The sequence below is a fragment of the Sparus aurata genome, chromosome 21, assembly GCF_900880675.1.
Source record: "Sparus aurata chromosome 21, fSpaAur1.1, whole genome shotgun sequence".
Classification (NCBI taxonomy): Eukaryota; Metazoa; Chordata; class Actinopteri; order Spariformes; family Sparidae; genus Sparus; species Sparus aurata.
Window position 1 is genome coordinate 9,032,191 of NC_044207.1, and position 23,290 is coordinate 9,055,480.

The 23,290-nt window shown below is 40.0% G+C and overlaps 3 protein-coding genes across 4 annotated transcripts; 1 reads left to right on the forward strand and 2 right to left on the reverse strand.

Moving 5' to 3' along the window:
- Positions 1–286: 286 nt before the first annotated feature.
- dhrs1 (dehydrogenase/reductase (SDR family) member 1) lies at positions 287–4,152 on the reverse strand. The gene is made up of 9 exons (XM_030402779.1): positions 3,993–4,152; positions 3,097–3,245; positions 2,678–2,821; positions 2,165–2,244; positions 1,746–1,878; positions 1,486–1,629; positions 1,337–1,406; positions 1,081–1,161; positions 287–977 (listed from the first exon to the last, which is right to left on the reverse strand). Exons 2-9 carry the CDS (start codon positions 3,238–3,240, stop codon positions 841–843), a joined length of 933 nt encoding a protein of 310 aa, XP_030258639.1. The 5' UTR covers positions 3,241–3,245; positions 3,993–4,152; the 3' UTR covers positions 287–840.
- Positions 4,153–6,604: 2,452 nt separating this feature from the next.
- LOC115573011 (myosin-1) lies at positions 6,605–21,878 on the forward strand. Of its 2 annotated transcripts, none has more exons than XM_030403579.1 (42): positions 6,605–6,715; positions 6,839–6,912; positions 7,982–8,006; positions 8,287–8,355; positions 8,438–8,527; positions 8,617–8,685; positions 8,784–8,879; positions 9,046–9,132; positions 9,306–9,404; positions 9,849–9,914; positions 10,001–10,090; positions 10,163–10,249; positions 10,342–10,431; positions 10,545–10,634; positions 10,858–10,944; positions 11,045–11,107; positions 11,200–11,262; positions 11,353–11,421; positions 11,505–11,588; positions 11,663–11,749; positions 12,878–12,946; positions 13,071–13,133; positions 13,249–13,338; positions 13,439–13,528; positions 13,621–13,710; positions 13,796–13,858; positions 13,948–14,010; positions 14,679–14,747; positions 15,216–15,299; positions 15,603–15,689; positions 15,815–15,898; positions 15,997–16,065; positions 16,163–16,252; positions 16,336–16,425; positions 16,538–16,627; positions 16,735–16,824; positions 16,918–16,998; positions 17,153–17,215; positions 18,314–18,376; positions 20,358–20,501; positions 20,634–20,717; positions 21,195–21,878. In XM_030403579.1, exons 1-42 carry the CDS (start codon positions 6,640–6,642, stop codon positions 21,746–21,748), a joined length of 3,831 nt encoding a protein of 1,276 aa, XP_030259439.1. In that variant the 5' UTR covers positions 6,605–6,639; the 3' UTR covers positions 21,749–21,878. The 2 variants fall into 2 exon arrangements, with proteins under 2 accessions (XP_030259439.1, XP_030259441.1); XM_030403581.1 differs by having other exon boundaries at positions 6,839–6,885.
- Positions 21,868–23,258, reverse strand: c21h14orf119 (chromosome 21 C14orf119 homolog). The gene is made up of 2 exons (XM_030403582.1): positions 22,506–23,258; positions 21,868–22,416 (listed from the first exon to the last, which is right to left on the reverse strand). The coding sequence occupies exons 1-2, from the start codon at positions 22,917–22,919 to the stop codon at positions 22,243–22,245; spliced, it is 588 nt and encodes a 195-aa protein (XP_030259442.1). The 5' UTR covers positions 22,920–23,258; the 3' UTR covers positions 21,868–22,242.
- Between the last annotated feature and the right edge of the window lie 32 nt (positions 23,259–23,290).

The window sequence follows — 23,290 nt, forward strand, 5'->3', positions numbered from 1 at the left end:
TCTTGTTTTGTAAACAAGATTTGAAGTATACAATCAACAGTGTTCCAGGGATACTTTGTTCCCTCGATCTTCTTCTTATCAGTTGATATTCTGTGACAGAAAATAAGCCAGTTGTATTTCAGTGATTTACTCGAGAGTTAGCCATTGTAATTCATTGTTTATGATAATTCATAGAAAAAAACATAAACAAGATGCAGATATTTGTCTTTCTGTAAGAGATTCCACACGTCTTTCTATCAATTTGGAGATGCTGTTTTGAAAAAAGGAACAAGAAGCATAAACACCAGCAAGTTCATATTTCTTTATTTAACCGGTTGTTACTGTAGTAGTAGTAGTAGTAGTAGTGTTTTTGTATATACACAGTTCATAGAAAATGCAAAAATAAATGCATATAACACATTTACAATACAAAACATTTTATGTTTCTAAAATGTGTCATTCATCTGCAGATAATTATGAATTTGTATACTACTTCAGAAAATACACAATATGTAGTAATAATAATGTGTCATTTTCAAATTGTGTGGCTTCACCCACAGCTGATAGTAGTGTAAATGTTGAATACAGAAATATGCTAGTGCACCCTTCATATTTACCTTTCTTTACCTCAAACTTAACAGAGTGACATTCATTGAGTCATCAAAAATAGATACATGTATATTTACAATGATTTTAAGAATGATCCTTCAATATTACTGTCAGTGGAAGATGTTTTCACCCTTTTAGCCTCCAGTAAAGGAGGAAACTACTGACATGACAACTACAGGTTTAGCTACATTTCAGACCATGTAGTTGAATCACAGTATGATCCTGCCACTTCGATGCTGATAAAGGAAATGCTCAGAATCGGCCGTTTGCCAGGGTGAGCACAAAGCGTGGCACGCGCAGGAATGAAGGGACGACAGTGGACAGCCAGGAGAGATATGGGACCTGATTCAGGAGGAATTTTAGGGAAGTGTAATCAGCGACGCTTCGTCCTGGAAATAAATGATGAAAGTATTAGAACTTTGTGATTGAACATAAAAAACATTATTTCTAATATAAGAACAACTCATCACAAAAAAGCGGATACAAACTTACCATCAACATCCTGTATTCCATAGCGTCTCGCCAGATCACAGGTCATGAGGACTTTTCCAGTCAGCGACATCATATTTTTATCTTTCAGGCGGAGAATAAAAGCAAAGATTAGTTTCCAAATAAACAAGACTCTACTGTTAAACCAGTAAATGCTTCCTCAAGTGTGATCTTCTGTAAAGCCTTTCTAGCTTTTATTTAGGCTCTAATTAACAGTCAGACTATGAAGCGAATACCGTCTCACACAGGATAATCCCACCTTTTGCCAAGTTGACAATGCACTTTCCACTCAGTTCTGTGGTTTCTCCATTGGCAAATACATCTTTAAACTGAGGAACAGAAAATTCAGACATTAAGCGAAAGGAAACTGAGACAAGAAATATGCATTTCTGTAAGAGAAGCGTCTACCTTAGAATTTATCCCCGTTACTGTGTCTTGCTCCAGTACGAACTGAGACACCAACTCTGTTTGTACCGCACCCGGCCACAGGCTGACAGAAGTCACCCCTCTACTTTTCAGCTCAACCGCCATGTCTGCTGCCAGCCTGTCGCACTGGAAACAAACAATAAAACAAAACGGGTTTTCATTACACCAAGCTAATTACTGGGTAACGCGTTAAATGAGATTTGGGTCTTGATAACATGAGACTTAATGAGAGGAGAACTTACCGCGGCTTTGCCGACGCCATATGGCACATTGAAGAGGTACCGCAGACCCCCCATAGATGAAATGGTGACAATCAAGCCCCGACCTTGATCCACCATCATCCGGGATGCATAAACTGAGAAGAAATAGTGGCCCCTGTAAGATAGATGAAGACGGAAACAAACCAAATCATCTTTGCCCACTCTAGCACAGTGCACATGAATTTTGATCATACAGTAAACGTAACATTCCTTGTTTTATCATGTCTTCTGAAAGAGCCCCAGCTGACAAGAGGAAACTCCCACTGACCACAAAACTAGACGTCAAATACGGGCTGACTAATGCCTGGACGTTTGTAATTAGACACGAGGAAATGATTAAGCATTTCGCTGACAATGACTCAGTTGGCCTATCAGACGTGACTAAGCAAAAGAAAACACACCTGAGGCCAGTGTTGTTGATGGAATCCCATATGGTCGGGTCGGTTTCCCAGAACTTCTTCCCCATATTCTCGAAGACAGCCTGAAAAAAACAAATCTCCCACATGTAAGGCCCCGATCTTATCGCAAGTGGACAGCTCAAAGTGCAGGGGCGAAATTTCCACAAGACACGTTGAAGTCTGGCACTTGAGGTCCACTCACTCAGACCTGACTTTCTCTGTGAAACAAGAAGAGGAAGCCACGACAACAGGCAGAATGGATTACACACCATCCTTTTTCCATGTGATTCACTGCAACGTAAATGACATGTTTGAACTCGCTTGACCTGCCAGTGTTGGCAGCGGATGTTCGTGGTCACTTGTGGTGTATGCCGAGACGCATTATTGGCTGGTGTGAACAGACAGACTTGCGATCGGATCACTCGGGACTCACGTTAGTACCAGGTCCGAACAGGGTCTATTTCTACCGTATTAATTATGCGATTACTGTTTTCATGACAGCACAAGTATACCCACGTGTACTCCGGCATAGGCGTTGTTAACCAGCATATCCAGTCTGCCATTCTGTTCACGTTTGATCCGCTCGAACAGTTCTTCAATCTCTTTGTCGTTTGTGGAATCGCAGATAACTGGCAGACAGTTTCCGCCCCTCTCCTTTACCTGTGGTGAGAACAAACATGTCAGCTGTGAACCGCTGAAAGAAATCCTGAAGAAGTCTTTGATACGACAGAGAAGAAAAGCATCCACTTTCCAGTGGCAATGTTGTCTAAGTCGTGCACCAGGAATGGACAGGGAGGAGGAACTGCCGATTGTGGGAGCTGAGGATGCTTATTACAAAACGATGGCGCCATCATTCGCGAGAGATTGGTTAACAACAACCGGCTGTGTCGCTCCTCCTCACAGTGGCCTGATGTAGCTCCTATCAGAAATTTCACCTCTGCAGCTGTTTGTTTCAGAGTCTTCTCCTGGCGCCCTGTGATGTAGACGGTGGCTCCGGCCTCGGACAGCTGGAGGGCGATTCCCCTGCCTATACCTCTGGAGGCACCTGTGACCACACACACCCAGCCAGACAAGGACATTTTCCCTGGGGGGAGGACACAGCATCACATGCAATCAGCAGTAAGCCAAAAACCAGCATGTAACTCAAAGGGGGAAAGGTTGAGTAGAGGTTTATGTTGGTTAAATATGATTACAGATCAGCTGGGAGATACAATACTGAAATTGCAACACAAAGTGGCGCACCCCCTGTCCATAGTTCAGCTAGAACTTCTAGATGAGTCTTACACAACTCCTCTGTCCAGTCACTGTTACTCAACATCCAGCATGAGCAGTTAACAGCAGGCAGTGATGTAATGAGTGAAATCAGTGAGCTCTCTGTCTGCATGTTCAGGACAGTTGAAGAAAAGATTTTAAAATGGTATTCACAGTATGAAACACACAGGAAGGCTATTATCAGATGATACAGGAGGGTTAAACAACAAAATAACAACAACGTTTTTAATTTATTTGTTATCTTATCTTGTTCGTATTAAGTCATAACTTTTTAAGCAATGTGTTTTTTTCCAGTTTGAATAGGTTTTGCTGTTGTTATAACACTACTCTCGCTACAAATGCTTCATTTGGCATAATAAAAAGCTTTGATAACGCAAAAGATGCAGTCAAAGCCGCGAGAGAAAGACAGCGACGACTCATTTGCAGGACTTGACTCAGTTATAAATCATGCTTATCGGGGGCGACACTCTGCTGTTATCTAACGTAGAATACTGGAAATGTAACTTTAATATCTATAGAATTCGACCAATTGTATATATATTTTAAAAAAAATCCTTACCGTGTTTCACAGATAACGCTCGGAGTAAACACACACGGCAGTGTCTCGGTCACAGTGTCACGGCTGCGGAGCGGAGGTGTTGTGATAACACACAGTAAAATGCCCCGAGCTACAATGCAAGCCCGTTTTTTTTCAAGGCCACGATCACAGCACCATGTCTACTGTAATCTCGCGAGAAGATGCAAAACGAAAAATAGTCGACTGGGGCGAGAGTGAGGTAGACGGAGAGGAGTCACTCGCTCTGACTTCCTGCTTCGCTTGAGTTCAGGTTGTAACGTGAGCGCCGCACCATTATTGTAGCAATAACGTGTTCAGCCTTAAAATGGTCTTAAATGACTTTTAAATAGAAATAGGTGCCGTAATAGACCGATACACCATTGTGTTATTTTATGTTGAGCAACATTTCGTTTTCAAGAGCTGTTGGCTGTTGTGGTTCAGGGTAAGCGAACTATCTTGCTGGTGATAGTCGAAGGTGATCTTTGGTTTAATTTACACCAATTCACACACGATGGCGCTGTAGCCTATGAATGTGGCGCTGGAGAGTTAGCACATTCTACGACAGTATTGCCAAACTGCCCGTTTGTTTTGGCTGTTAACGAGACTATTAAGTTCAATGGACATGTGAATTCTGCATGCCCGTGTTCCCATTTCCTCTTTAAGTAATCATACAAACATCAATGTGTGAAATAAATGACGACAAACCAACAGAAAATGCTCCAGACTTGCACGAATAACTCTTACTAAGTGTTTGGTTTAAGGCCTTATTACTCCGTGCAGAAATAATAGTGGAAGGACTAAATAATGATTTCTAAACTTGGCATCACATCACAAAAAATGACCTGGATTGAAAAACATTTAGTTAATCATTATCAACCAATAAAATTTACGGGAAGCCTGCAGACCCAACAGGGCACACTGTCAGTGCAGATTTTATCAAAGCCAAGCCGAACAGATTAATCACAATGCTTTATTGTGATAGTGTTCAATATTCTGCATCATGGTCAATATTGATGCAGAATACTATGGACCTATGTTTGCTTTAAAAAAATGAAAATAAGATAGGTTTTTATGAGTCCAACATATTCACTCACATCATCAAATGGTGCACAGCTATGCAGACTGTTTTGGTTTTATCTGACGAGACAGAGAGTCAAAATTCCCATTAAAAACTATAACGGTAGTAAAATCTTAGTATGTAGTCACCAAACAGGTCTGCCAACAGTTCCAGTGAAAACTGGAAAGGGTTATTGAAAGGCATATTGCTGTTGCTGTGGACGCACATTCTCTGATGCAGAACTTGTAGCCCTGTGATTCATTAGCATGCCTTTACATGGATGCGAATTGCTTCTCACTGTGAAGTCAGTATCCAGCCTTTGTCATACGAAATCCAAGAAATGTTTGTTGTAGAATAAACATAACAGTTTCCTGCATCCAAACTTCCTCATTTAATTAACTCAGCAACCTCTGGTCACTGGCATCACAGTACAACCGAAGTCCAGACTCAAAAGATTTACGCAATCATGTAAAAACATCAACTTTACGGGAAGCGCCTCCGCTCGACATACTGTAAACATGGGAAGAAGGTGGGAATCCCATTTCAAGCCAAACAAAACACAGATTCTGTTTATGTTTGATGCAACTCTTTTACAAATATTAGCTTTGCACAGACGTTTATGTCTGTGTCATCTTTCTTTTGAGAAAACTGCTGAATTCACTTTTTGAAATGATTCAAAAACTGATATCACATATCGTGTATCTCCAAAGTGTGATCTTTTTAGAGAAAGGTGAACACAGACAGTGACAGGATACACATGTCAGAGAAACAACGTATAGTGGCTACATGGTATAAACTTAATACTGAACTATATGTAGAGTGCCAGGCCTAAAGAACCTATTGGAAAACCTTTTAATCATTAGCTCAGCGTAAATAGAGGCGCTTGCCAATTTTAACTTGTCTCTCTCAGAATTTAGGGACCTGTCACATCACATTTTATCATTATATTTATTATATGTGTAATATCCTGAATAAAGTTACATTTACAGAAGACATTTGATGCGAGTTAACTGTGTTGATTTACTATGGTATAAGCAATCTAACAGGAATTTATGCCTACTTAGATATCAATTAAATCAGATTTTATTTTGCCCTCCAGTTTCCAGTCAATATTTAGAACGAAACACATTGAATTGTCAGTGATTTAAATCATATTCTTAGATTTGTAAAGATTATTTTGTGCCCATTGTGGGCATAATGGTGGCAGCACTGACTCTGGTGACATCTGGACATTTTATGTATAGAGTGAAGGGTATTATGACAGACGCACATATACATATACGTGCAATATAAGTCAGTTTCCTGTCATGTATGGTTTGAACTTGTTACCTAAAAGTTGGCCTACTGGCACTTTGACCTTGATTGAGTTCTCTGAATGTTTCCACAATGTTTGCTGTAGATAAGTCCAAATCGCCGCTGTATTGTGACTTATAAACATTTAATGAAATTAGTCTGGGAACAAAGTCACAGTCTTGCTCCTCCTTGTTTTTGGGAGCCAGCACCACCCTCAGACATCAATCATTCAGTGGTGTATAAAAGCATCAGGGCTGCTCACAGAAGAGGGAAGTTTTATGACACAGGGGAAACACAGTGATGGCTGGGAGTTCTTACTTCATTCGGATTCCCCTCCTTCTTTGCTGTGTCTTTCAAGCTTCTGGTAACAGAAATGGTAAGGAACCACAATCCAGCCATACTGCACTCAGGTAGTGAGCAGTGAATAAGATGAAAGTATTTTAAACTGACAGTTACATTGAGGTGATTGGTAATCTGGAATTTTCTCTGTTTTTCTCAGTCCGTCAGGTTGTTGCCTCTTTACCCAGCCAATCAGGAAGCACAGAGGTAGAGTGGGTCATTACAAAGATCCCAGTGAGTGTCCCAAACTGTGACCTTTTGGGCAAGATAAACACATTTATACAAGTAATCCTTGTAATAAATCACACCAAAAGTGTGACCATTAACTGGACGTAAGACTGCTGTACATTAATTTTTTTAATTTGTACATTTATTTGTTATATCCTTCTGGGTTTGGGTGTGTTGTCTCTTCTATTTGTATTTTATCTATTTATTCGCTCTCTTCTATTCGAATTTTTTAGGGGGACTACAATGCAAATTAGCAGCTCTGCTATAATCCGGCATATTTACAGAGACATTTTCGATGTTCATCAATGTGCATTGTCCTTATACAAAAATAAATTATTTATTATTATTATTATTATTATTATTATTATTATTATTATTATTATTATAATTCATTTCCTGTCTTCTGCCCAGTTGACTTTAGATAACCCTCCCAGAAAGCACAAGTCTCGATGATATGAATGGATTTGTAATAACAAATATTTTCTCTGCCTGTGCAAATCTGTTTGTTGTTACTGTGATGTGAACAGGCTGTTTCAACAAAAGACATTTAAGTTCAACGGCTGCCTTTAATCTAAAGGTTCACTCATCTTTTTTAGTGAAACCTATTGTGAAGATAACTGAACTTGAGAAAGCATGTTCAATAACCATAAGATATTAAAAACAAATATGGCATCAGCAACATTTTAACTCTGACTAATGCTAATCCTGTTTCTTTATAGACTTATGTTAATTACACTCTGTAGAGTGTATCCATTCATGACCCATATTCCATTTCATTGTGAAAATACAAACAAAAAAGTTGTATTAACTTGTATATTTACGTGAAGTTCATGAAAAAAGATTGGTTGATTCGACTGTCCTGTTGGCCAACGTTTTGCGCAGGAACTCGTAATCCTTGCCCCTTTTTCATCATGAACAATACAATGCAATAAATTAGGTTCTTGCATTGGAACCGTGTCCCACCAGTAGGTTTCATTTTTGGCCCTCCAGGGGAAAAGGTTTGGGCACCCCTGCACTAAATTGCTAAATTATTATCCTGTTTAACACAAGTCAAATATATGTTGTTCCCCCACAGTCACCTGCTGCCAGCACCTGCACAGGTGAGTGGTTGTCTACACTTTTTTGTTCATGTAAAACTGATTATAATTGGTGGAAGAGGCTTAGCAGCAGTGATAAATTATCAGTGGCATTACAGTGGAAATTTTACAAGCAGTAGCTTTTGTATGTTGCTGGTGTAACATGAGTGCTGTTGACAGAGTGTTGCCTAAAGTATAAAGTCCCACCGCGACGCACACTGTGAGGCTATAGGGCTATAAAAACATATTGTGACATACTGTACTCTCTGAGCTAACATCTGGGGTTACTAACATGACTTGTCAGGTGTAAAGGACCAGCTGACACGACTCAGCAGTCAGCTTCAGCAGGCAACTCTCCACAACAGCCAGCTAGGTGAGCACTGATCTGTTTGAATTCTGATGTATATCATCAGTTACGCCTGCTGCTCTGATATAACCTGTACTCTTCCTGACAGATAATGAAGCCTTTGGGCTGAGGAGGGAAGTCAGGCAGCTGAAACTGCAGCTCGACATGTGCAGTTTGACAGCCTCGACGATTACTGGCTGTAAGCTCTTGATTGTGAATCAAACTCGTAAGTATATGAAACATGATCCGGAACAACTGTGTTTACCTGCATCTTTAATTTATTGCCAGCCTATCAAACCCAGTTACTCAACAAAATGAAGCAGCATCTGGAGACATTTGATAGTGACACATTCCTGGGTAAGTTCACCTGACCTGGAGTTAAACCTCTCATATATTCTGTGTTGTTTTCAACACACAGATATTCAGCTTTGTCTAATATGAACGTTTTTGCCTAGTTCTGAAAACCATTGCACTCACCAGTGAGGTGAATGCATTACAGAAGAAGGTCAAACATGCTGCTAATTCTACTGAAAGTGCTACTGACATCACAAGTGAGTGTTTTTTTTATAGCTCTGCATCAGACTAACTCCAAATATTTTGAAATAATTGACAAATGGCCTGATATTTTCCTCGGCAGAAGATGTGAGAAACCCTTAGTACGCTTATGATGAAAGTCTCTGACTTCAAATGTTTCATATCTGAACCTGTGTCCCACAGTGCTGCAGAGAGAGCTGCAAGAGAAAACCAATGACATGAATGCAAAGATGCAGCAGATTGAAAGAAGCCACCCAAACGCAGCACTAAGTGAGAGCTTTTTTTTTAAAAAAAAAGATTTACAAGACAGTTGTAGAACAGCTGAGGGCAGCAGTGAAGTCTCAAGGATTTACTTTGAAGATGCTGATCCATTTGGATTTGTCCAAATTGTATATACACAGCAGTAAGTGGTTATGATATGACGTGCTTTTGTTTGTGCTCAGTTCTTCAGATCATTTCACTGCAAAATCAGATCTGGGATCTGGAGCAGGAAACATCAAGAAGAGGAGAAACTAGTCTTCAACCCGACAGGAGTATTCTGGGTAAACTGTTGCCCATTCAGCTAAAATATTTAGATATACTTTGATACATAATTCAGGAAGTACAATTTGAAGCTAGGCTATTTAGCTTTTGAGACAAGAAATGACACGGTCTTCCTTCGCAGATAAAAAGTGTTGAAGTCATAAATGAAGTTTAGTAGGGTGTGTGGCTAATGTTAGCAAACCGTAGGTACATTTACAGATTGTATGACTCCATTCTCCATTTATGCTATCAAACAGTATTTTAGCATTTCAGCTACCCACAATGCAGTTCAATCACAGAGCGACATAACAGGAGGCAGTTTATCAGATTACACACAGTTCCATTCAGAGCCACAAAAGGTTTGATACTACTTTCTTCCTATGCAGTGGTACTCCCCAAGCCCTGTAAACACACGTCAATGTATAAAGTCAGTGGACTTACCCTTTAATCTTTCACCTCACCAGCTCTCCAGGCCCAGCTGGACGGGAAGATCAGTCAGCTGCGAGAGAATGGAGATGCGGTCTCAGACAGTCAGTACACCTCCCTACATCTGTCAGCGTTCTCATCACGATTAACAACGTTTGAGATTTAACGCGACCTGACATTCTCTCTTCAGCGCTGGAGCTGATTTCTGTACACAGCAAGATTGCGACGATGCAGAGGCTGATTAGTATCCACATTAAAGAATCCAGAACTAACGCTGCTGGTAAGATCTCATGGTATTGTATCAACTGTGACCTTATTTAAGCTATAGGCTTCATTTTGGTTTGTTTTCCAGAGTACCAGAGGCAATGGAGGCAAAAAGGGGACCTCCTTAAAAAGAAGATTTTACAGTTGAATCGTGAGGAGCGTAACACAACACTTAGTGAGTGTCCAACTCTGTAAAATGCACTTTCATGTTCTTATTGTGGTTTTTGCTGCAGCATTAGTTTCAACTACTTTGTCTTTTCTCTCCAGCCAGGGAAATTTTGAAGTTGCAGAGCGAGGTGGAGGGCTTTCACCTGTTAATGGTGAACGCAAAAAGGATAACTGAGTCCCAACTTAGCGGTGAATAACCTTACAGCTGTATGAAACTGGTTAAATACACTGAAAGTCACACTTGGCTCGTCTAATGTGGGATATTGTAATGATAATAGTTGTTATTGTTTTTTTCATTGTAGAGATAAAAGTTATCCTGGAGGAGGAGAAGAGACGACTAGAATACTTACAGAAGCAGCTGGAGGGAACAGAGTATGCCCAGTCACAACTGAGTGAGTATGAGTATGAAAAAGAAGATTGTAAATGTTTATCATTCAAAATATTGTCTATTCTATCCTTATACTGTATATTCAAGAATCTTCAATACTTCCTTTCTACTTGAAATCATGTTATAACACCACAGCCAAAAAAAACCAAAAACGTCAGAGTCGGCAAAAATCGTCAACATATATCACCTCTAAATGTCAGAAGTTTTCTTTTACTTTTCTTTAACAGTCATGACAGTCATCAACCAAATGAAAGAGTTGAGAACGCTGCAGGTTGATGAGCAAGTCCAGACAACACCAACAAGCCCAGCCACCGGTGAGTCCTCCTCCGCCACTTCTGTTGTTTAACTCGGGCTGAAAAGCAGCTGGTTGTTGACTGAGTAATGCACTGACACAAATCGTGTTTCTAAAATCAGCCCTTCAGACTCTGCTTCAAACCAAAGAAAATGAATTTGCCAGAGCTCAGGCTGAAATAAGTGGTGAGTCTGTGTTATTCTCAGAGATAAAACACTTGAAAGCACAGTGTCAGGCGAGCGCTTTCAAGGTGATGTTTTCTCTTTATGTGCGACAGAGCTGCAGAGGAAGCTGCTAGCAAAGAGTGGCGAATGCTCTGGACCTGAGGAGAGATATGAGCGTGAGTTGTAAACGTGACTTCAGCTAAAGGCTCCGGTGATTCAGGTTTTATTTTCAGTTCTGATTTTGTGTCCGTGTGCGCTTCCATCAGACGTAAGGACTGAATTTGAGCAGAAGGTCAAAGAATTGAACGGAACCGGAAACTCTGAAGCAGCACTCAGTAAGTAACGTTTCATCGCACCGTTTCTCATCTGGCAGTTTGTTTAAGTGCTGCAGTGATGTTGCCTCTGTTCTCTGGGTCAGTTCTGAACGTAATAAGCCTGCATGATGAGCTGAGGACTCTGAGGGAACTGATCGCCACCGCCGATGACCCAGACAGGATCACCGGTGAGTGGTCACAGTGTTGAAGGATTTTTCTGCCTCTCTCAGTTTTCACTGTCATCATCGCTGTCTCCTCACAGAGCTGACGAGGCAACTGGAGGAGAAGCAAGAAGATCTGAACTCCAAGACTGCAGACATAGAGACACTGGTTGCCAACCCAAGAATAAGTGAGCACTTCTTTCGGTACACCGGTGGATAAAGTACAAATCATCTATCACTTCACATCTGCCGTCACATTTGTCAGCACCACATTCTTAAAAAACACACGCTATGTAAATACAGTGTTTTTCTTTACGTGAAATTCAGAATTGGCATACAATTCTAAAGATCACTGCAGTTGATGAGATAAAACATTAAATATATATTGTCTTTGTATTGTTTTAACTTTAAAATCGGTCTACTTTACTGGGAAGTTTTGAGTTAATAGGTTCCTCGACTCTTTCGAGCTATGGTCACTTTGTCTGTGTTAGGAAATGATCACATTCTTGTTTTATTTATATTTTACACAGCGGCCCAACTTTTTGGGATTCGGAGTTGTATTTTCTATAGACCAAATCACCGTTCAACATAATGAAAATGAAAAGCAAGACTTTTTAGGAATCATTTACAGAAGAAGGAGTATATTCAAAAAATCTTAAAAACAGGGTTCGTACGGATGCTTGAAATCCTTGAAAGTGCTTGAATTTCAATGTTGTGTTTTCAAGGTCTGAAAAGTGCTTGGATTTTTGTTTAAGTGCTTGAAAGTGCTTGACATTATAATTCTGTGTCTTTCACAAAATTGGGATCAGACTTGATAATTAATTTCTGAAGTTTTTGCTATTGTGAAATATAATTTTAGATATTTACAGCATAATACAATTTACATAATTCTGATAAAAAGTGAAGAAAAAAATTATAAGTGTATATATACTCCTTTAGATATTTATTTTACCCCAGCAATAAGGTGCTGGAAAATCTTAAAAATGACCCTTAAAAGTGCTTGAAAAGTGCTTGAATTTGACCTTGAAAAATGTGTACGAACCCTGTAAAAAGAAATATTTTAAATGTTAAGTATCCAATTTTAGATAAAAATTGATAAAATTGTTGTTTTTTCTCTTTTAAATACTTTGACAGAAAGGCTCCTCTATCATTGAAACGGCTCCAAATTTTGTGAAATCACCATTGTGTTGCAATAAGAAGGATAGTGTTTTATTGACTTTGGTAACTTGTATCTAGCCTTTAATGTTGATGACTGCTGACACAGATTTCTGTGGCAATGAATCCAGCCAATCTCAGGGCATGTTTATTTGTTCCAGTTTTAACAATCATTGAGCTGCAGGAACAGATATCGGACCTTCAAAAAAGGGGTGCCAGTGACACCAATGGTGAGTGTGTAAAATGTTAGTCTACTTCAAATACCAATGTACAAATTCAGAGGGGTGTTAATTGAAAAATGAAATCACTCATGCCTAAATGTAACCTTCATTAAAGACTGATGACTTTTCCCAGGGTTGCAAAACAGAGTGGATGACCTTCTCGCTGGAATAGACGACAGGCAAAACACAAAACTGAGTGAGTTTGAAATAACTGTCAGAAGAAAGTTTCACATACAAGTTTGTCTTTCGCCTTGTTACATGATTGCTTGAAACAAACTACATTTCTTCCCCTCTGTTGTGATGTGCTTCAGTGCTGAAAATGATCAGCCTGCAGAGTCAGGTGGAGCAGCTGCAGAAACAGCTGGCGGGCGTCCAGATGTTACAAACCCCTCAAGCAACCAGTAAACATTTCCTTAAAATATTTAACAACAAGCTAATGTCTGTTATATTGTTCTTACTGTATCCTGGTTCTGCATAGTAACTTCTTTAAATTTCTCTCAGAGCTCAGAAATGATCTTACGTCAAAGAGGGCCGAGCTGCAGAAATGTGTCAACGATCTGAAAGAGAAGAATCAGAGAGATGCCAGGATGAGTAAGTGAAAGGAAACTTAGTGTCTACATTCACTATTGAGAAATATCCAGAAAATATATTGCGATGCAATAGATTATTTCCTTGTTTCTCAGTTCTTACAGCCACCGAGCTGCACAACCAAGTCAAAAAACTAGCAAAAGAAAAGCAAAATAAGAGCGAAACAACTTCTGCCACAGTTACCAGTGAGCATCTCATTTCCCTCTTGATACTATTGAATCACGTATTGGCAGCAGATCCGTAAGTTGAATGAAACCTTACTGTTTTCAGAGCTGAGAGAACAACTTCAGGAAAAGGTGGAGGAGCTCGCTCGTGATCGGGCTGAGATCAATGGTGAGTTCAGCACTGCCTCGTGTAGCTTTCTGCAACAAGGGAAAGTAGTGAAGTTAAATATGAATGTTTTCTTTTGCATTTTGTATCAGATCTGCGGAATCAGCTGAACCAGACGGAGGGACAGTGTTCAGATTTTGAGGAGAAACTTAAAGGTGAGTGTCGCCTTGCTGACTTGTTACCTTCTGACTCTATTGTGGGAAATGGTAAGTTTTTGTCTTGTTTTAACGATATCGTTGTTAAGAAATAAGAGAGTCTTATTCCTGTTGAGCAAATGGTTGGATTTAGTACCATACAGTGAGGACGTGATATGATACTGGTACCAGGGGTCTCACTCTATATTGACCCAAACGGAGCAGAGGGAAAAGTATGGAGAATATCACTTAAAATCTTGTATATCAACCCCTCCAGAAGACTTATGCAGACTGAGAAAAGTTGAGGCCTTAATGGTCTAATGATTGATAATACGGTCTGGAAGAAGTTTCAATTTTGTATATGTTTTTGTATATTTTTTTATATTCTATACATCTACAGACAGTGATATGAAATGTCGTGTGCTATCGATAGTGAGTGGCTCCTGATCTTTGATTGCCAGATAGCCTGCACAAGTGGCTCCAAAGGTGAAGCGAATTATAAGGTGGAGAGAGGGCAACCCCGGCAGCAGATGATGCCTGCTGTCAAAACCACAAATAGCATGCGATTTGCATAAAGAAACTCCTTCTCGTAAAAATACATTCTTCTCTCTCCTCAGATCGGCCAATATTTAAGGCATTCAAATGTTTGATCTTTTCCTGCCCACCTTGTCACAAATGTGTCCTTGTAGATCTGCAGAGCGACCTGGACGGCAAAATTGTGGAACTTCAGTCCAAATCTGACACTGTGACTTCGCTCGGTGAGTGGTTGGACAGTCAATACGTTTATTGAAAAAATAATTCTTAATCCATAATAGATGATGGAAATTGATTTCATGCGATTGTAGGCAGTTAGTTATTTACTTCAACTATGATGAGAATTGTGTTATAATCGTCATGCAAACTACGTTTAAAGCAACATTATGTAACTTTTTAAAAAAAAAACTTAAAATAACAGCTTTATTATCATTTTGATGATACAGTGTCTTGTAATGACTTGCAATGAGTTTGGTTTGTAGTTAGCACCTATGTCACGTCTGGCAAATTGCAGGCCTCGGATATGTATTTGCAGCAGTGATGTTACACTCAGAAACTGTGTGTGTGTGTGTGTGTGTGTGTGTGTGTGTGTGTGTGTGTGTGTGTGTGTGTGTGTGTGTGTATGTAATGTTGCTCTAACGATGAGGAACTTGATTACTTTTGTGTAACTCCTTGTAAATGTGTTTTTTCAGCGCTTCAAGTTTCAACGTTGACTCTACAAATAGAGGAGCTCAAGAGACAACAAAAGAGCAGTGAATCTGATACTAAGATAAAAGGTCAGTGTGTGTGTGTGCGCGTGTGTGTGTGTGTTTCATTGTCACTTTACAGTTTGATATCTTTTTTATGTTAATATATTCCATCCTTGCTTGATGTGAATTACAGCATGTGCCTTGTCAGATGTGTTTCGCTCTCATGCTGTAGTTTGAATGAAGCCCTTTGGTGGGTGCGCAAAATGCTAGCTATGATAGCTTACTGTGCTGCTTAGTGAGAAACATAAAATGTACATTGTGTGATTCTTGTTAAAGTATGAAGAACAAAAGATATACAAGATATACATTTTTTTGTTTTCCATTCTGCAGAACTTCAAAAAGTTATCGATGCGAAAACAAACGAGCTGACCAGAAAAACAGAGGAGCTCAAAGCAAGAAGTGCTCAACCGCAAAGGCGTGAGTAGAACGCGATTACGACCCTCTGAAAGAATCAAAATCACTGAATTATGCTGTATGTATGTTTAGTCGATGGGTATTATACATGCTAACAAATGACTGTCAATCTCTAACCATCCTTCCAGTCCTACAGATCATTACGCTACAAACAGAAATTGATAAACTGGCGAATGTGGCGGCAAACGACACCGATTACATTAAGATGAGAGGTGAGTGACAGACACATATGTCGACGACGACAATTACCGTTGGTAAGTTGATAATGCCCTCACATGAAATAATGTTATTCGACGTCTCTTGTCTGCAGGGCTCCAAGACCTAATGAATGATTTGATCGCAGGAATACAAGATGAAAACAATGAAAATACTAAACTGAGTGAGTCACCATGAAAATGACAGTAAATTGTAATTGTTCTTTTTGATCGTGGGTTTGTATCCAGTGAATAGATCTGATCAAGTTTTTCTTCCGTTAGTGTTTCAAATCTTGGCTCAACAAGATGAAATAGCGCGACTGAAGAAGCAAGCGGAGAGTCAGAATCAAGCAGAATTGGAGAAAATTAAAGGTGGGAGGCAGTCTTTAGGATTTAAAGTTATACCGCTGAATGCATTTTAAGGAAATAAAACATCTGTTCTGTCTTTCTCGAAGATCTGGAGAATGAACTGGAGGACGTCAGACATCAGATACAAGAAAAGACGCTGGTGCTGGACTCAAGTGACACGAGGATTGCTAATTTGAGTAAGACTTCTGCTCAGTTTCGATCTGGAGGAAAAAAACAAAAAACAGAATTGTCAAAATTGTCATGTACCAGAATACTGAAAGTAGTTTGCTTTGCTTTGCTTTATTGTAGCGGCTCAGATTATGGAACTTCACCAGAAAATCAAACCTCTGGAAGATGAGATATCTGAACTCAAGGAAGCAAACACTGAGAATCTGGAAGGTAAAAACAAAATGTTGACACTTGCATTATTATGTGCATTAGGGTAATACATACACATATGCTTGACAAATTATTTTGTCCTTGATTGATCTTTAAATGATTTTCAGAGCTTCAGAAGAGACTGAGTTTGACAAACAGGCAACTGCAAGACAGCGAACTTCGACTCAGGGAAGCTGATGGAAAGAATTTTAACTCGAGTATGAAAAGTTCTCATTGTGCTCAAGTTTTGTCTCATGTCTGTTTCCTTTAAGCAGAATGTAACACTGCAGATGTTTCTGTGTCTCTGCTAGTAATGGAGATTGCTGATCTGAGAACAAAACTGAAAAAGGCTCAGAAACTGGCAAACAAAGCTGCCAAACAGAACGTTGACGGTTTGTCAATACTTTTATTGTCTCTGCTGTCAGTCCACATACTATTTTGCACTTTTCATGCCAGTAAAAATCTAGAAATAATCCTAACATGTATTGTCTAAATCATCCAAATCATCTGTTTTCAACACAGTCGTGGTTGTTTTTTTGTCCTTAGAATTGGAGCAACAAATACAAACACAACAAAGAGAAAACAAAAAACTTGCAAACACCAACAAAGGTATGTTCTCTACGCAGCCGTGTCTTTAAGGGATAGTTTGATAGACATTTTGGGAAATACACTTACTTGTTTTCTGCAGACAGTTGGATGAGAAGATTGATACCACTCTCTTGTCTGTACGCTCTGAAGTTTCAACCAAAAGCCAATTAGCTTAGCTTAGCACAAAGTCTGGAAACAGTTGGCCTCTCTGACAAAAGGTAAAGTGGGTTGTCTTTTTAGGGGGCGGGAGGTTATATGCCAGACTATTACTTCTTTGCCAGAGTGATACTTCTTGAAGTCTTAGCTTGTTGATTGTTCAGCCTCATGCAAACCAAACAGATGTTGTGGCGTTTAGTGAGGGGTTGTTCTGCAGTTTCTGAGGACACAACTGGGATAGTGCCATTGCTTGGTCCAGTTTCTTGCACATGGCTTGGTAGCAACAACCCCTTTCCATCTGCATCAAGTTTGCGGACTATTTATCCCCGCCTGTAAGTGTAGTCTCCTGGAAGCACAATGTTGTTTGAGAAACCAGGCGACTTAACAGATGCACCATTGGAGCAATTTGGTAAACCTCTAAATGTTTGTACACGTGTCTTTTGTTGGCCTATGTAAGCATTATGCTAGCAGGCTATAAGATTTTTTAAATTGAGTGTAAACTGTTGGAACAACAATTCGGTTGACCAGCCTGTTTGATCAGCGGCTTACAGTTTTTTTTCTTCATTTGGTCTGAATGAGGCCTTAACCTCACAGTGATAACAAGGCTCCAGGAAGTGTCTGGTCCCGTTCAGGTAATACTCCCCCTTTGAAACCATAACTTGTCGTTATTACACTTCAGTTTTTGAACGTGCGCTCAAATGGTGCTGGTTGGTGGATTTTGTTACCTTTGGACAGGGCCAGGCTAGCTGTTGCACCTTGTTTCAGGTCTTTGTGCTAATATAAGCTAGGCTGGTAGTAACTATATATTTCCCACAGAGGCATATGATCAGATTTAATCTTCTCTCTAACTCTGCAAGAGGGCGAATAAATGTTTGGGGTTGCTTTTTCTTCTAGCAATTGAACTATTCCTTTAAAATTTGGTGTTTGATACATACCATTGTCTCAACCTCCTCCCTCTATCAGACTTACAGCAGGAGGTCACAGAACTGAGAACGTGCTGCAGTAATGTCAACAGCCAGTGTGACGGTGAGTTCCTCAATATCACCTCATTATCCCTTCATACATACTATACTATAGCTGTCCTTGAGATCCAGACAGTCATTGTGATGAACATTTACAATGCCTATAAAGATTATTCATCCTCTTGGGTGTTTTCCCCTTTATTGCTTTTATAAATGGAATCATGGTCAATATACACAAATATACACAACAAAACATTTACAAAAAACCCTCTTTAAATATAAAGTGAAAGCAGATTTCTTCTGCCACTTCTTTCTTGCCACTGTTGAAGAAAGCTCTTTAAATCTCGACTAGAGATCACCCAAAGGTATGTGGCAGATGCCAAGGCAATCTGGAAGGAGGTTCATTGGTCTGATGAGAACAAAATGGAGCTTTTTGAACATCAGACTAGATGTTATGTTCAGTGGACACCAAATACACACTATGTGAAGCATGGTGGTGGCAGCATCATGCTGTGGGGATGCTTCTCAGCAGCCGCCCCTGCAAAGAAGAATGGAGTAAAATCGTAGTGTAAGATGTGCAAGCCTGATTGAGGCCTATCCACGAAGACTCAGTGCTGTGATTGAGTCTAAAGGTGCATCTACTAAATACTGATTTGAAAGGGTGAATACTTATGCAGACCCTTATTTTACATAATATATTTGTAGTTAATTGACATTACTTTGTAGAAATCTGTTTTCGCTTTAACACCCAAGAGTTGTTTTTGTTAATTATTTGTTTTTGTATATTTGTGTATATTGACTATGATTCCATTTATAAAAGCAATAAAAGGGGAAAACATCCAAGGGGGCAAATATGTTTTATAGGCACTGTAAAAGAAAGTTAATTGAAACATTTTAATTTGATCATTATCTACTTATCCCCCAAAGTTTTGTAGTTATTAACCAGTATTGGGCAAGCTACTTTGCAAGTGTAGCTTGTAAAACTACAGTTCAGACTGGCAGTAGTTTGAACAAACTACATTTCTACCCCTGGAGATACTACTGCTAAAAGAGTAGCTTGAGCAACTACTTATACTCTCATTATACTCTTATTACACTCATTTAACTCAGCATTAACTAAATCAACATATGGTGTATATGAAACAAAATATTATAGCCTACAGAAATATGCCTCTCAACTCAAATTTTATTTTTTAAAGAACAAAAGCTGACATGTTTGGTCAACATCACAGGATCTTCAGAGGCACTAACGTGAACACGTAGGTCGTGTCTGTAGATGCATCTATATCCAACATGTACATGCTCAAATATGGCCATGGTTGGGCTGGCACGTTCGGGGGCACATCGGTGGTAGCGGGAGGGTTGTCCATGACGTGCTCGCGCCATACATGAGCACTGCCTTCAGACCCACCCACTCTGTGAAGCATTTGAGTGCTGCCAGGACAAGCCAATCAGAGGCAGTGTTGGCTTAGCATGTCATGACATGTTTCATGCCATTTTTCAAGGAAAAAAAAAAAAATATATATATATATATAGAGAGAGAGAGAGAGAGTGAGAGAGAGAGAGAGAGAGATTATATAGATCTTTTTTTTAATAAAAAAAATATATTTCATGTTATTGGCCAAAATTGCAGTTTATAAATTGAGAAGTTAAACTACAAAAAATGACCCTAAAAGTAGTTGAAATCCTTGACGCAGCACAAAATATGAATGTAGTTTAACTACCAGCAAGCTACAGCAAATTGCAGTTAAGCTATGTAGTTCAACTACATGTAGTTTAAGTCTCCCAGACACTGTTAACGTTGCAGCATTCTCTTTGACGACTGAAGTAAATGGGCACTTGTTTTAGAACATAAAACAGAACGACAGAAAAACACAGCTTGTGTGGGGTAATTCAAGTCTCCAGAACCCATTAAACCCCAAATTGATTTGAAAAGACATTATTTACACCCTTTTCTAAGCTGAAATCTTCACTGTAGCTGCTAAGACCAGATAATGACTGACTTTCTATTTTTTATTTGGGTGACTTGTCCTTCGATCAAACAGATTTAGAAACACAACTGCAGCAGAGCCAGGAGGATGCTGACCGCCTGCAGCAGAAACTGCACGAGAAGGATGCTAAACTCAAACAGCTGCAGCAGGACTTAGAAGAACAGATCAGGGTGAATAACAACCTGCAGAGTCAAAACAGTAAGTTCACCTCTTTGTCTGTAGACAAAAGAAGTAGATATATTCAGTTTATACTAAAGGAAAGGAACCAGTGTAATGGTTGGATCCTGTATTTTTGAGACCTAGTATGTCATGTTATTTTTCATCAAACAGAATTCCAGAAACAACAGAAACAGACCCCGAACATCACTAAAGAAATACTTCCGACTGATGTGGAAGATAACACGATCTATGCCAGTAAGTCACACAAGGGTTCATTTATTTTCCTGGAATGTTTTGGCCTGTGGATTCTTTGATGTTTCAGTTTCATGCCAACATTTTAAGTGTTCAAACTGTATAAATGTTATGATAAAAGTTATTACAAACACGCACACACATACTGTACACCACACACCCACTGTTCCATACTGTTCAAATTTAATTGTATGACTGTATGATTAACTTAAACTTACCAGACATGAAGGGTCTAAAGAAAGATGCTGGCTAGTTGAATTATGGGAATTGTAGGGTCCAGTGTTTTATAGTTTGGCCAAGGCCTGAAAGTCAGAATCTTAGCCTCTGATGCTTCAGTTTTAGCCATTCTCTTTCAAAATCTGTCTCTTGAGTCTCCACAACTTTATGGAAGTGACATACAAAAGTACTGCCTTAAAATCATTGTCAATTTTCTTTCAAATCTGGTGTAACACATGATCTACTACCTTTCTCGATATACAGAAAAGATGACCTTTGATTCAAACACAGCCAACCCAAGAGTAGCCCTGTCTGCAGACTACAGTGAGATGTCCACTAGTGAGGAATTGCAAAATGTCCCTGACCATCCAGGCCGGTTTAACGTTCTCCTCGCTGCCCTGGGCAGGACTGGCTTTTCAACTGGCAACCACTACTGGGAGGTTTCTGTAGCTGATAAGAATTGTTTCCATCTGGGAATGGCCAGTGAATCTGCTCCACGAAGAGGATCAGTGTCATTCCGTCCAGCTAATGGTTTCTGGACTATAGTCCTGAACAAAAATGGTCAATACAAAGCCATTGATAGGCAACACATTACCCTTCGGGTAGAGAGGCGACCTCTGACGCTGGGCATTCTGCTGGAATATAAAAAGGGACAGGTGTCCTTTTACGATGCAGATACAAGATCTCACATCTATTCATTTGTAGGTCAAAGGTTTACAGACAAAATCTATCCATTTGTCAATTTATGTGTTGAGGATGTTGGAGGTCCTACTCCAATAGTGTTGATTACACCTGGATCAGTTGACTGGATAAATTAAAGAATATAACAAGCCATTTATCCCCATTCCCATCCCCATCCCAGTGACTGCAGAAATGTTCCTGCACATTCTGTTACAATGGCTGATGCATGTTTCAGACAATAAAAAAACAACAACAATTATACAACAATGCATTGTGTTTATTGTTCCGTTTTTACAACCAGACGTTAAACCTGTTAATTTCAAGTTCACGCCATTGGGTAACTAAATGGCAGAGCTTCACCCATGAAAGCATTTAACAAAAGGTTCTGAACTTTATAAAAAAGATGTGTTATAATATGTGACGCATCCCTGGAGAAACTGAATAAAAACAGCTTATATTGAGTGAATACTTCTGTTCTGACAATGAAATGGTTAACCTTCAACAGCAAGTCCCATCACAGTTACACAAACATTTCTCTCAAGAGAACTATCTCCGAACTAATACACGTTCCCCACTACACGTCACCTCTTCAACATATTTAGTTTCATTTCCATCACATTGCAATCACTGCTCAGTCTCTTCCTGCTGTCCCGGCTACACTCCTGTAAAAGTGGGCGACAAAAACTGGGTCCCGCTCCTCCAGTATGTGCAGGAAATGATTCCTCTCCTCTTCTCCCCAAGACTGGAACCACTGGGTCCAGAGGCGAAGCTGGCATTCAAAGATGTTTGGTAGTCTGTCTTTAACCTAGTCAGGATACAAGAAGAGAAAACAGATGTGAGAAATTAAAATCATGCTCTGGACTATCTGTTAAGCAGGGGCAGTGTTGAAGGTACCTGAAGTGTACTCAGTGACTCTAGGAGGGTGCACACTTTCCCAGGCACAGCTTTCCCCAGGAGGTCCTGCATGAAACTCTCTCTCTGGGTGCCGGTCCAGCCCTGGAACCAGCTCAGGACGCACCGCTGCTCCTGTAGGCTTACATAGGAGATTGGCTCCGGGTTTCTCTCCTGACACGCACTTGGAGAGGAGCAGGACAGCTTCTCTAGGCTGGGAGGGCTGGATACACCCCGCAGAGCTGATGGAAAGTCCTCTGGGCTTGGAGTGGAGTGTAGTGGTCCCTCTGTCGGACCTCTGAGCCTGGAGGTGAGAGTGCCACACAGGGTGTCTGTGGCTGTGAATCTGTGGCTGTCCATTGGCTGCTGTTGCTGTTGCTGATTTGAGCCTTGACTGACATGATTGAACCATGCCATCTTTGGTGGTGAAGGTTTGTTTCAGCCCGAGCAGAGCCAGCTATTCCTCCGCTGTGAGTTATTCAGCAATGCCTGCTGCTGAGAGACTCCTCCAGCCTGGGTAACGTTACCATGTAGCTTAGCCTATATCTCAGCAACACTTCCGTCGAAGTCTGGATTTAAAACCAGACTCACAGTCAACTACTCTTAAAATAAACAGTTGCGAGTTCCCATCTTCTAAACGTGAATTAGCTACCTCGTTGTCAGCATGTCTGACGTGCAGCGATGTTAAGCCGGAGTCGCGTTAATCTTTCTAACAAATATATACAGGAAGTGTATGCAGCTAATTAGCCTGGTTGTGAAGAAAGTCCAGCTTGCGCAGATTTTGCGCA

Bases quoted from the DNA above. Each gene is read 5' to 3' on its own strand.
- dhrs1 (XM_030402779.1), bottom strand. From the start codon at position 3,240: ATGTCCTTGTCTGGCTGGGTGTGTGTGGTCACAGGTGCCTCCAGAGGT. The intron at 1,630-1,745 runs GTAAGTTCTCCT...GTTTGTTTCCAG, and splicing joins ATGGCGTCGGCAAAGCCGCG to TGCGACAGGCTGGCAGCAGA. The intron at 978-1,080 runs GTAAGTTTGTAT...ATTTATTTCCAG, and splicing joins TGGAATACAGGATGTTGATG to GACGAAGCGTCGCTGATTAC.
- LOC115573011 (XM_030403579.1), top strand. From the start codon at position 6,640: ATGGCTGGGAGTTCTTACTTCATTCGGATTCCCCTCCTTCTTTGCTGT. The intron at 10,635-10,857 runs GTGAGTATGAGT...TTTCTTTAACAG, and splicing joins GTATGCCCAGTCACAACTGA to TCATGACAGTCATCAACCAA. The intron at 13,134-13,248 runs GTGAGTTTGAAA...GATGTGCTTCAG, and splicing joins CAGGCAAAACACAAAACTGA to TGCTGAAAATGATCAGCCTG.
- c21h14orf119 (XM_030403582.1), bottom strand. From the start codon at position 22,919: ATGGCATGGTTCAATCATGTCAGTCAAGGCTCAAATCAGCAACAGCAA. The intron at 22,417-22,505 runs GTACCTTCAACA...TATCCTGACTAG, and splicing joins AGTCACTGAGTACACTTCAG to GTTAAAGACAGACTACCAAA.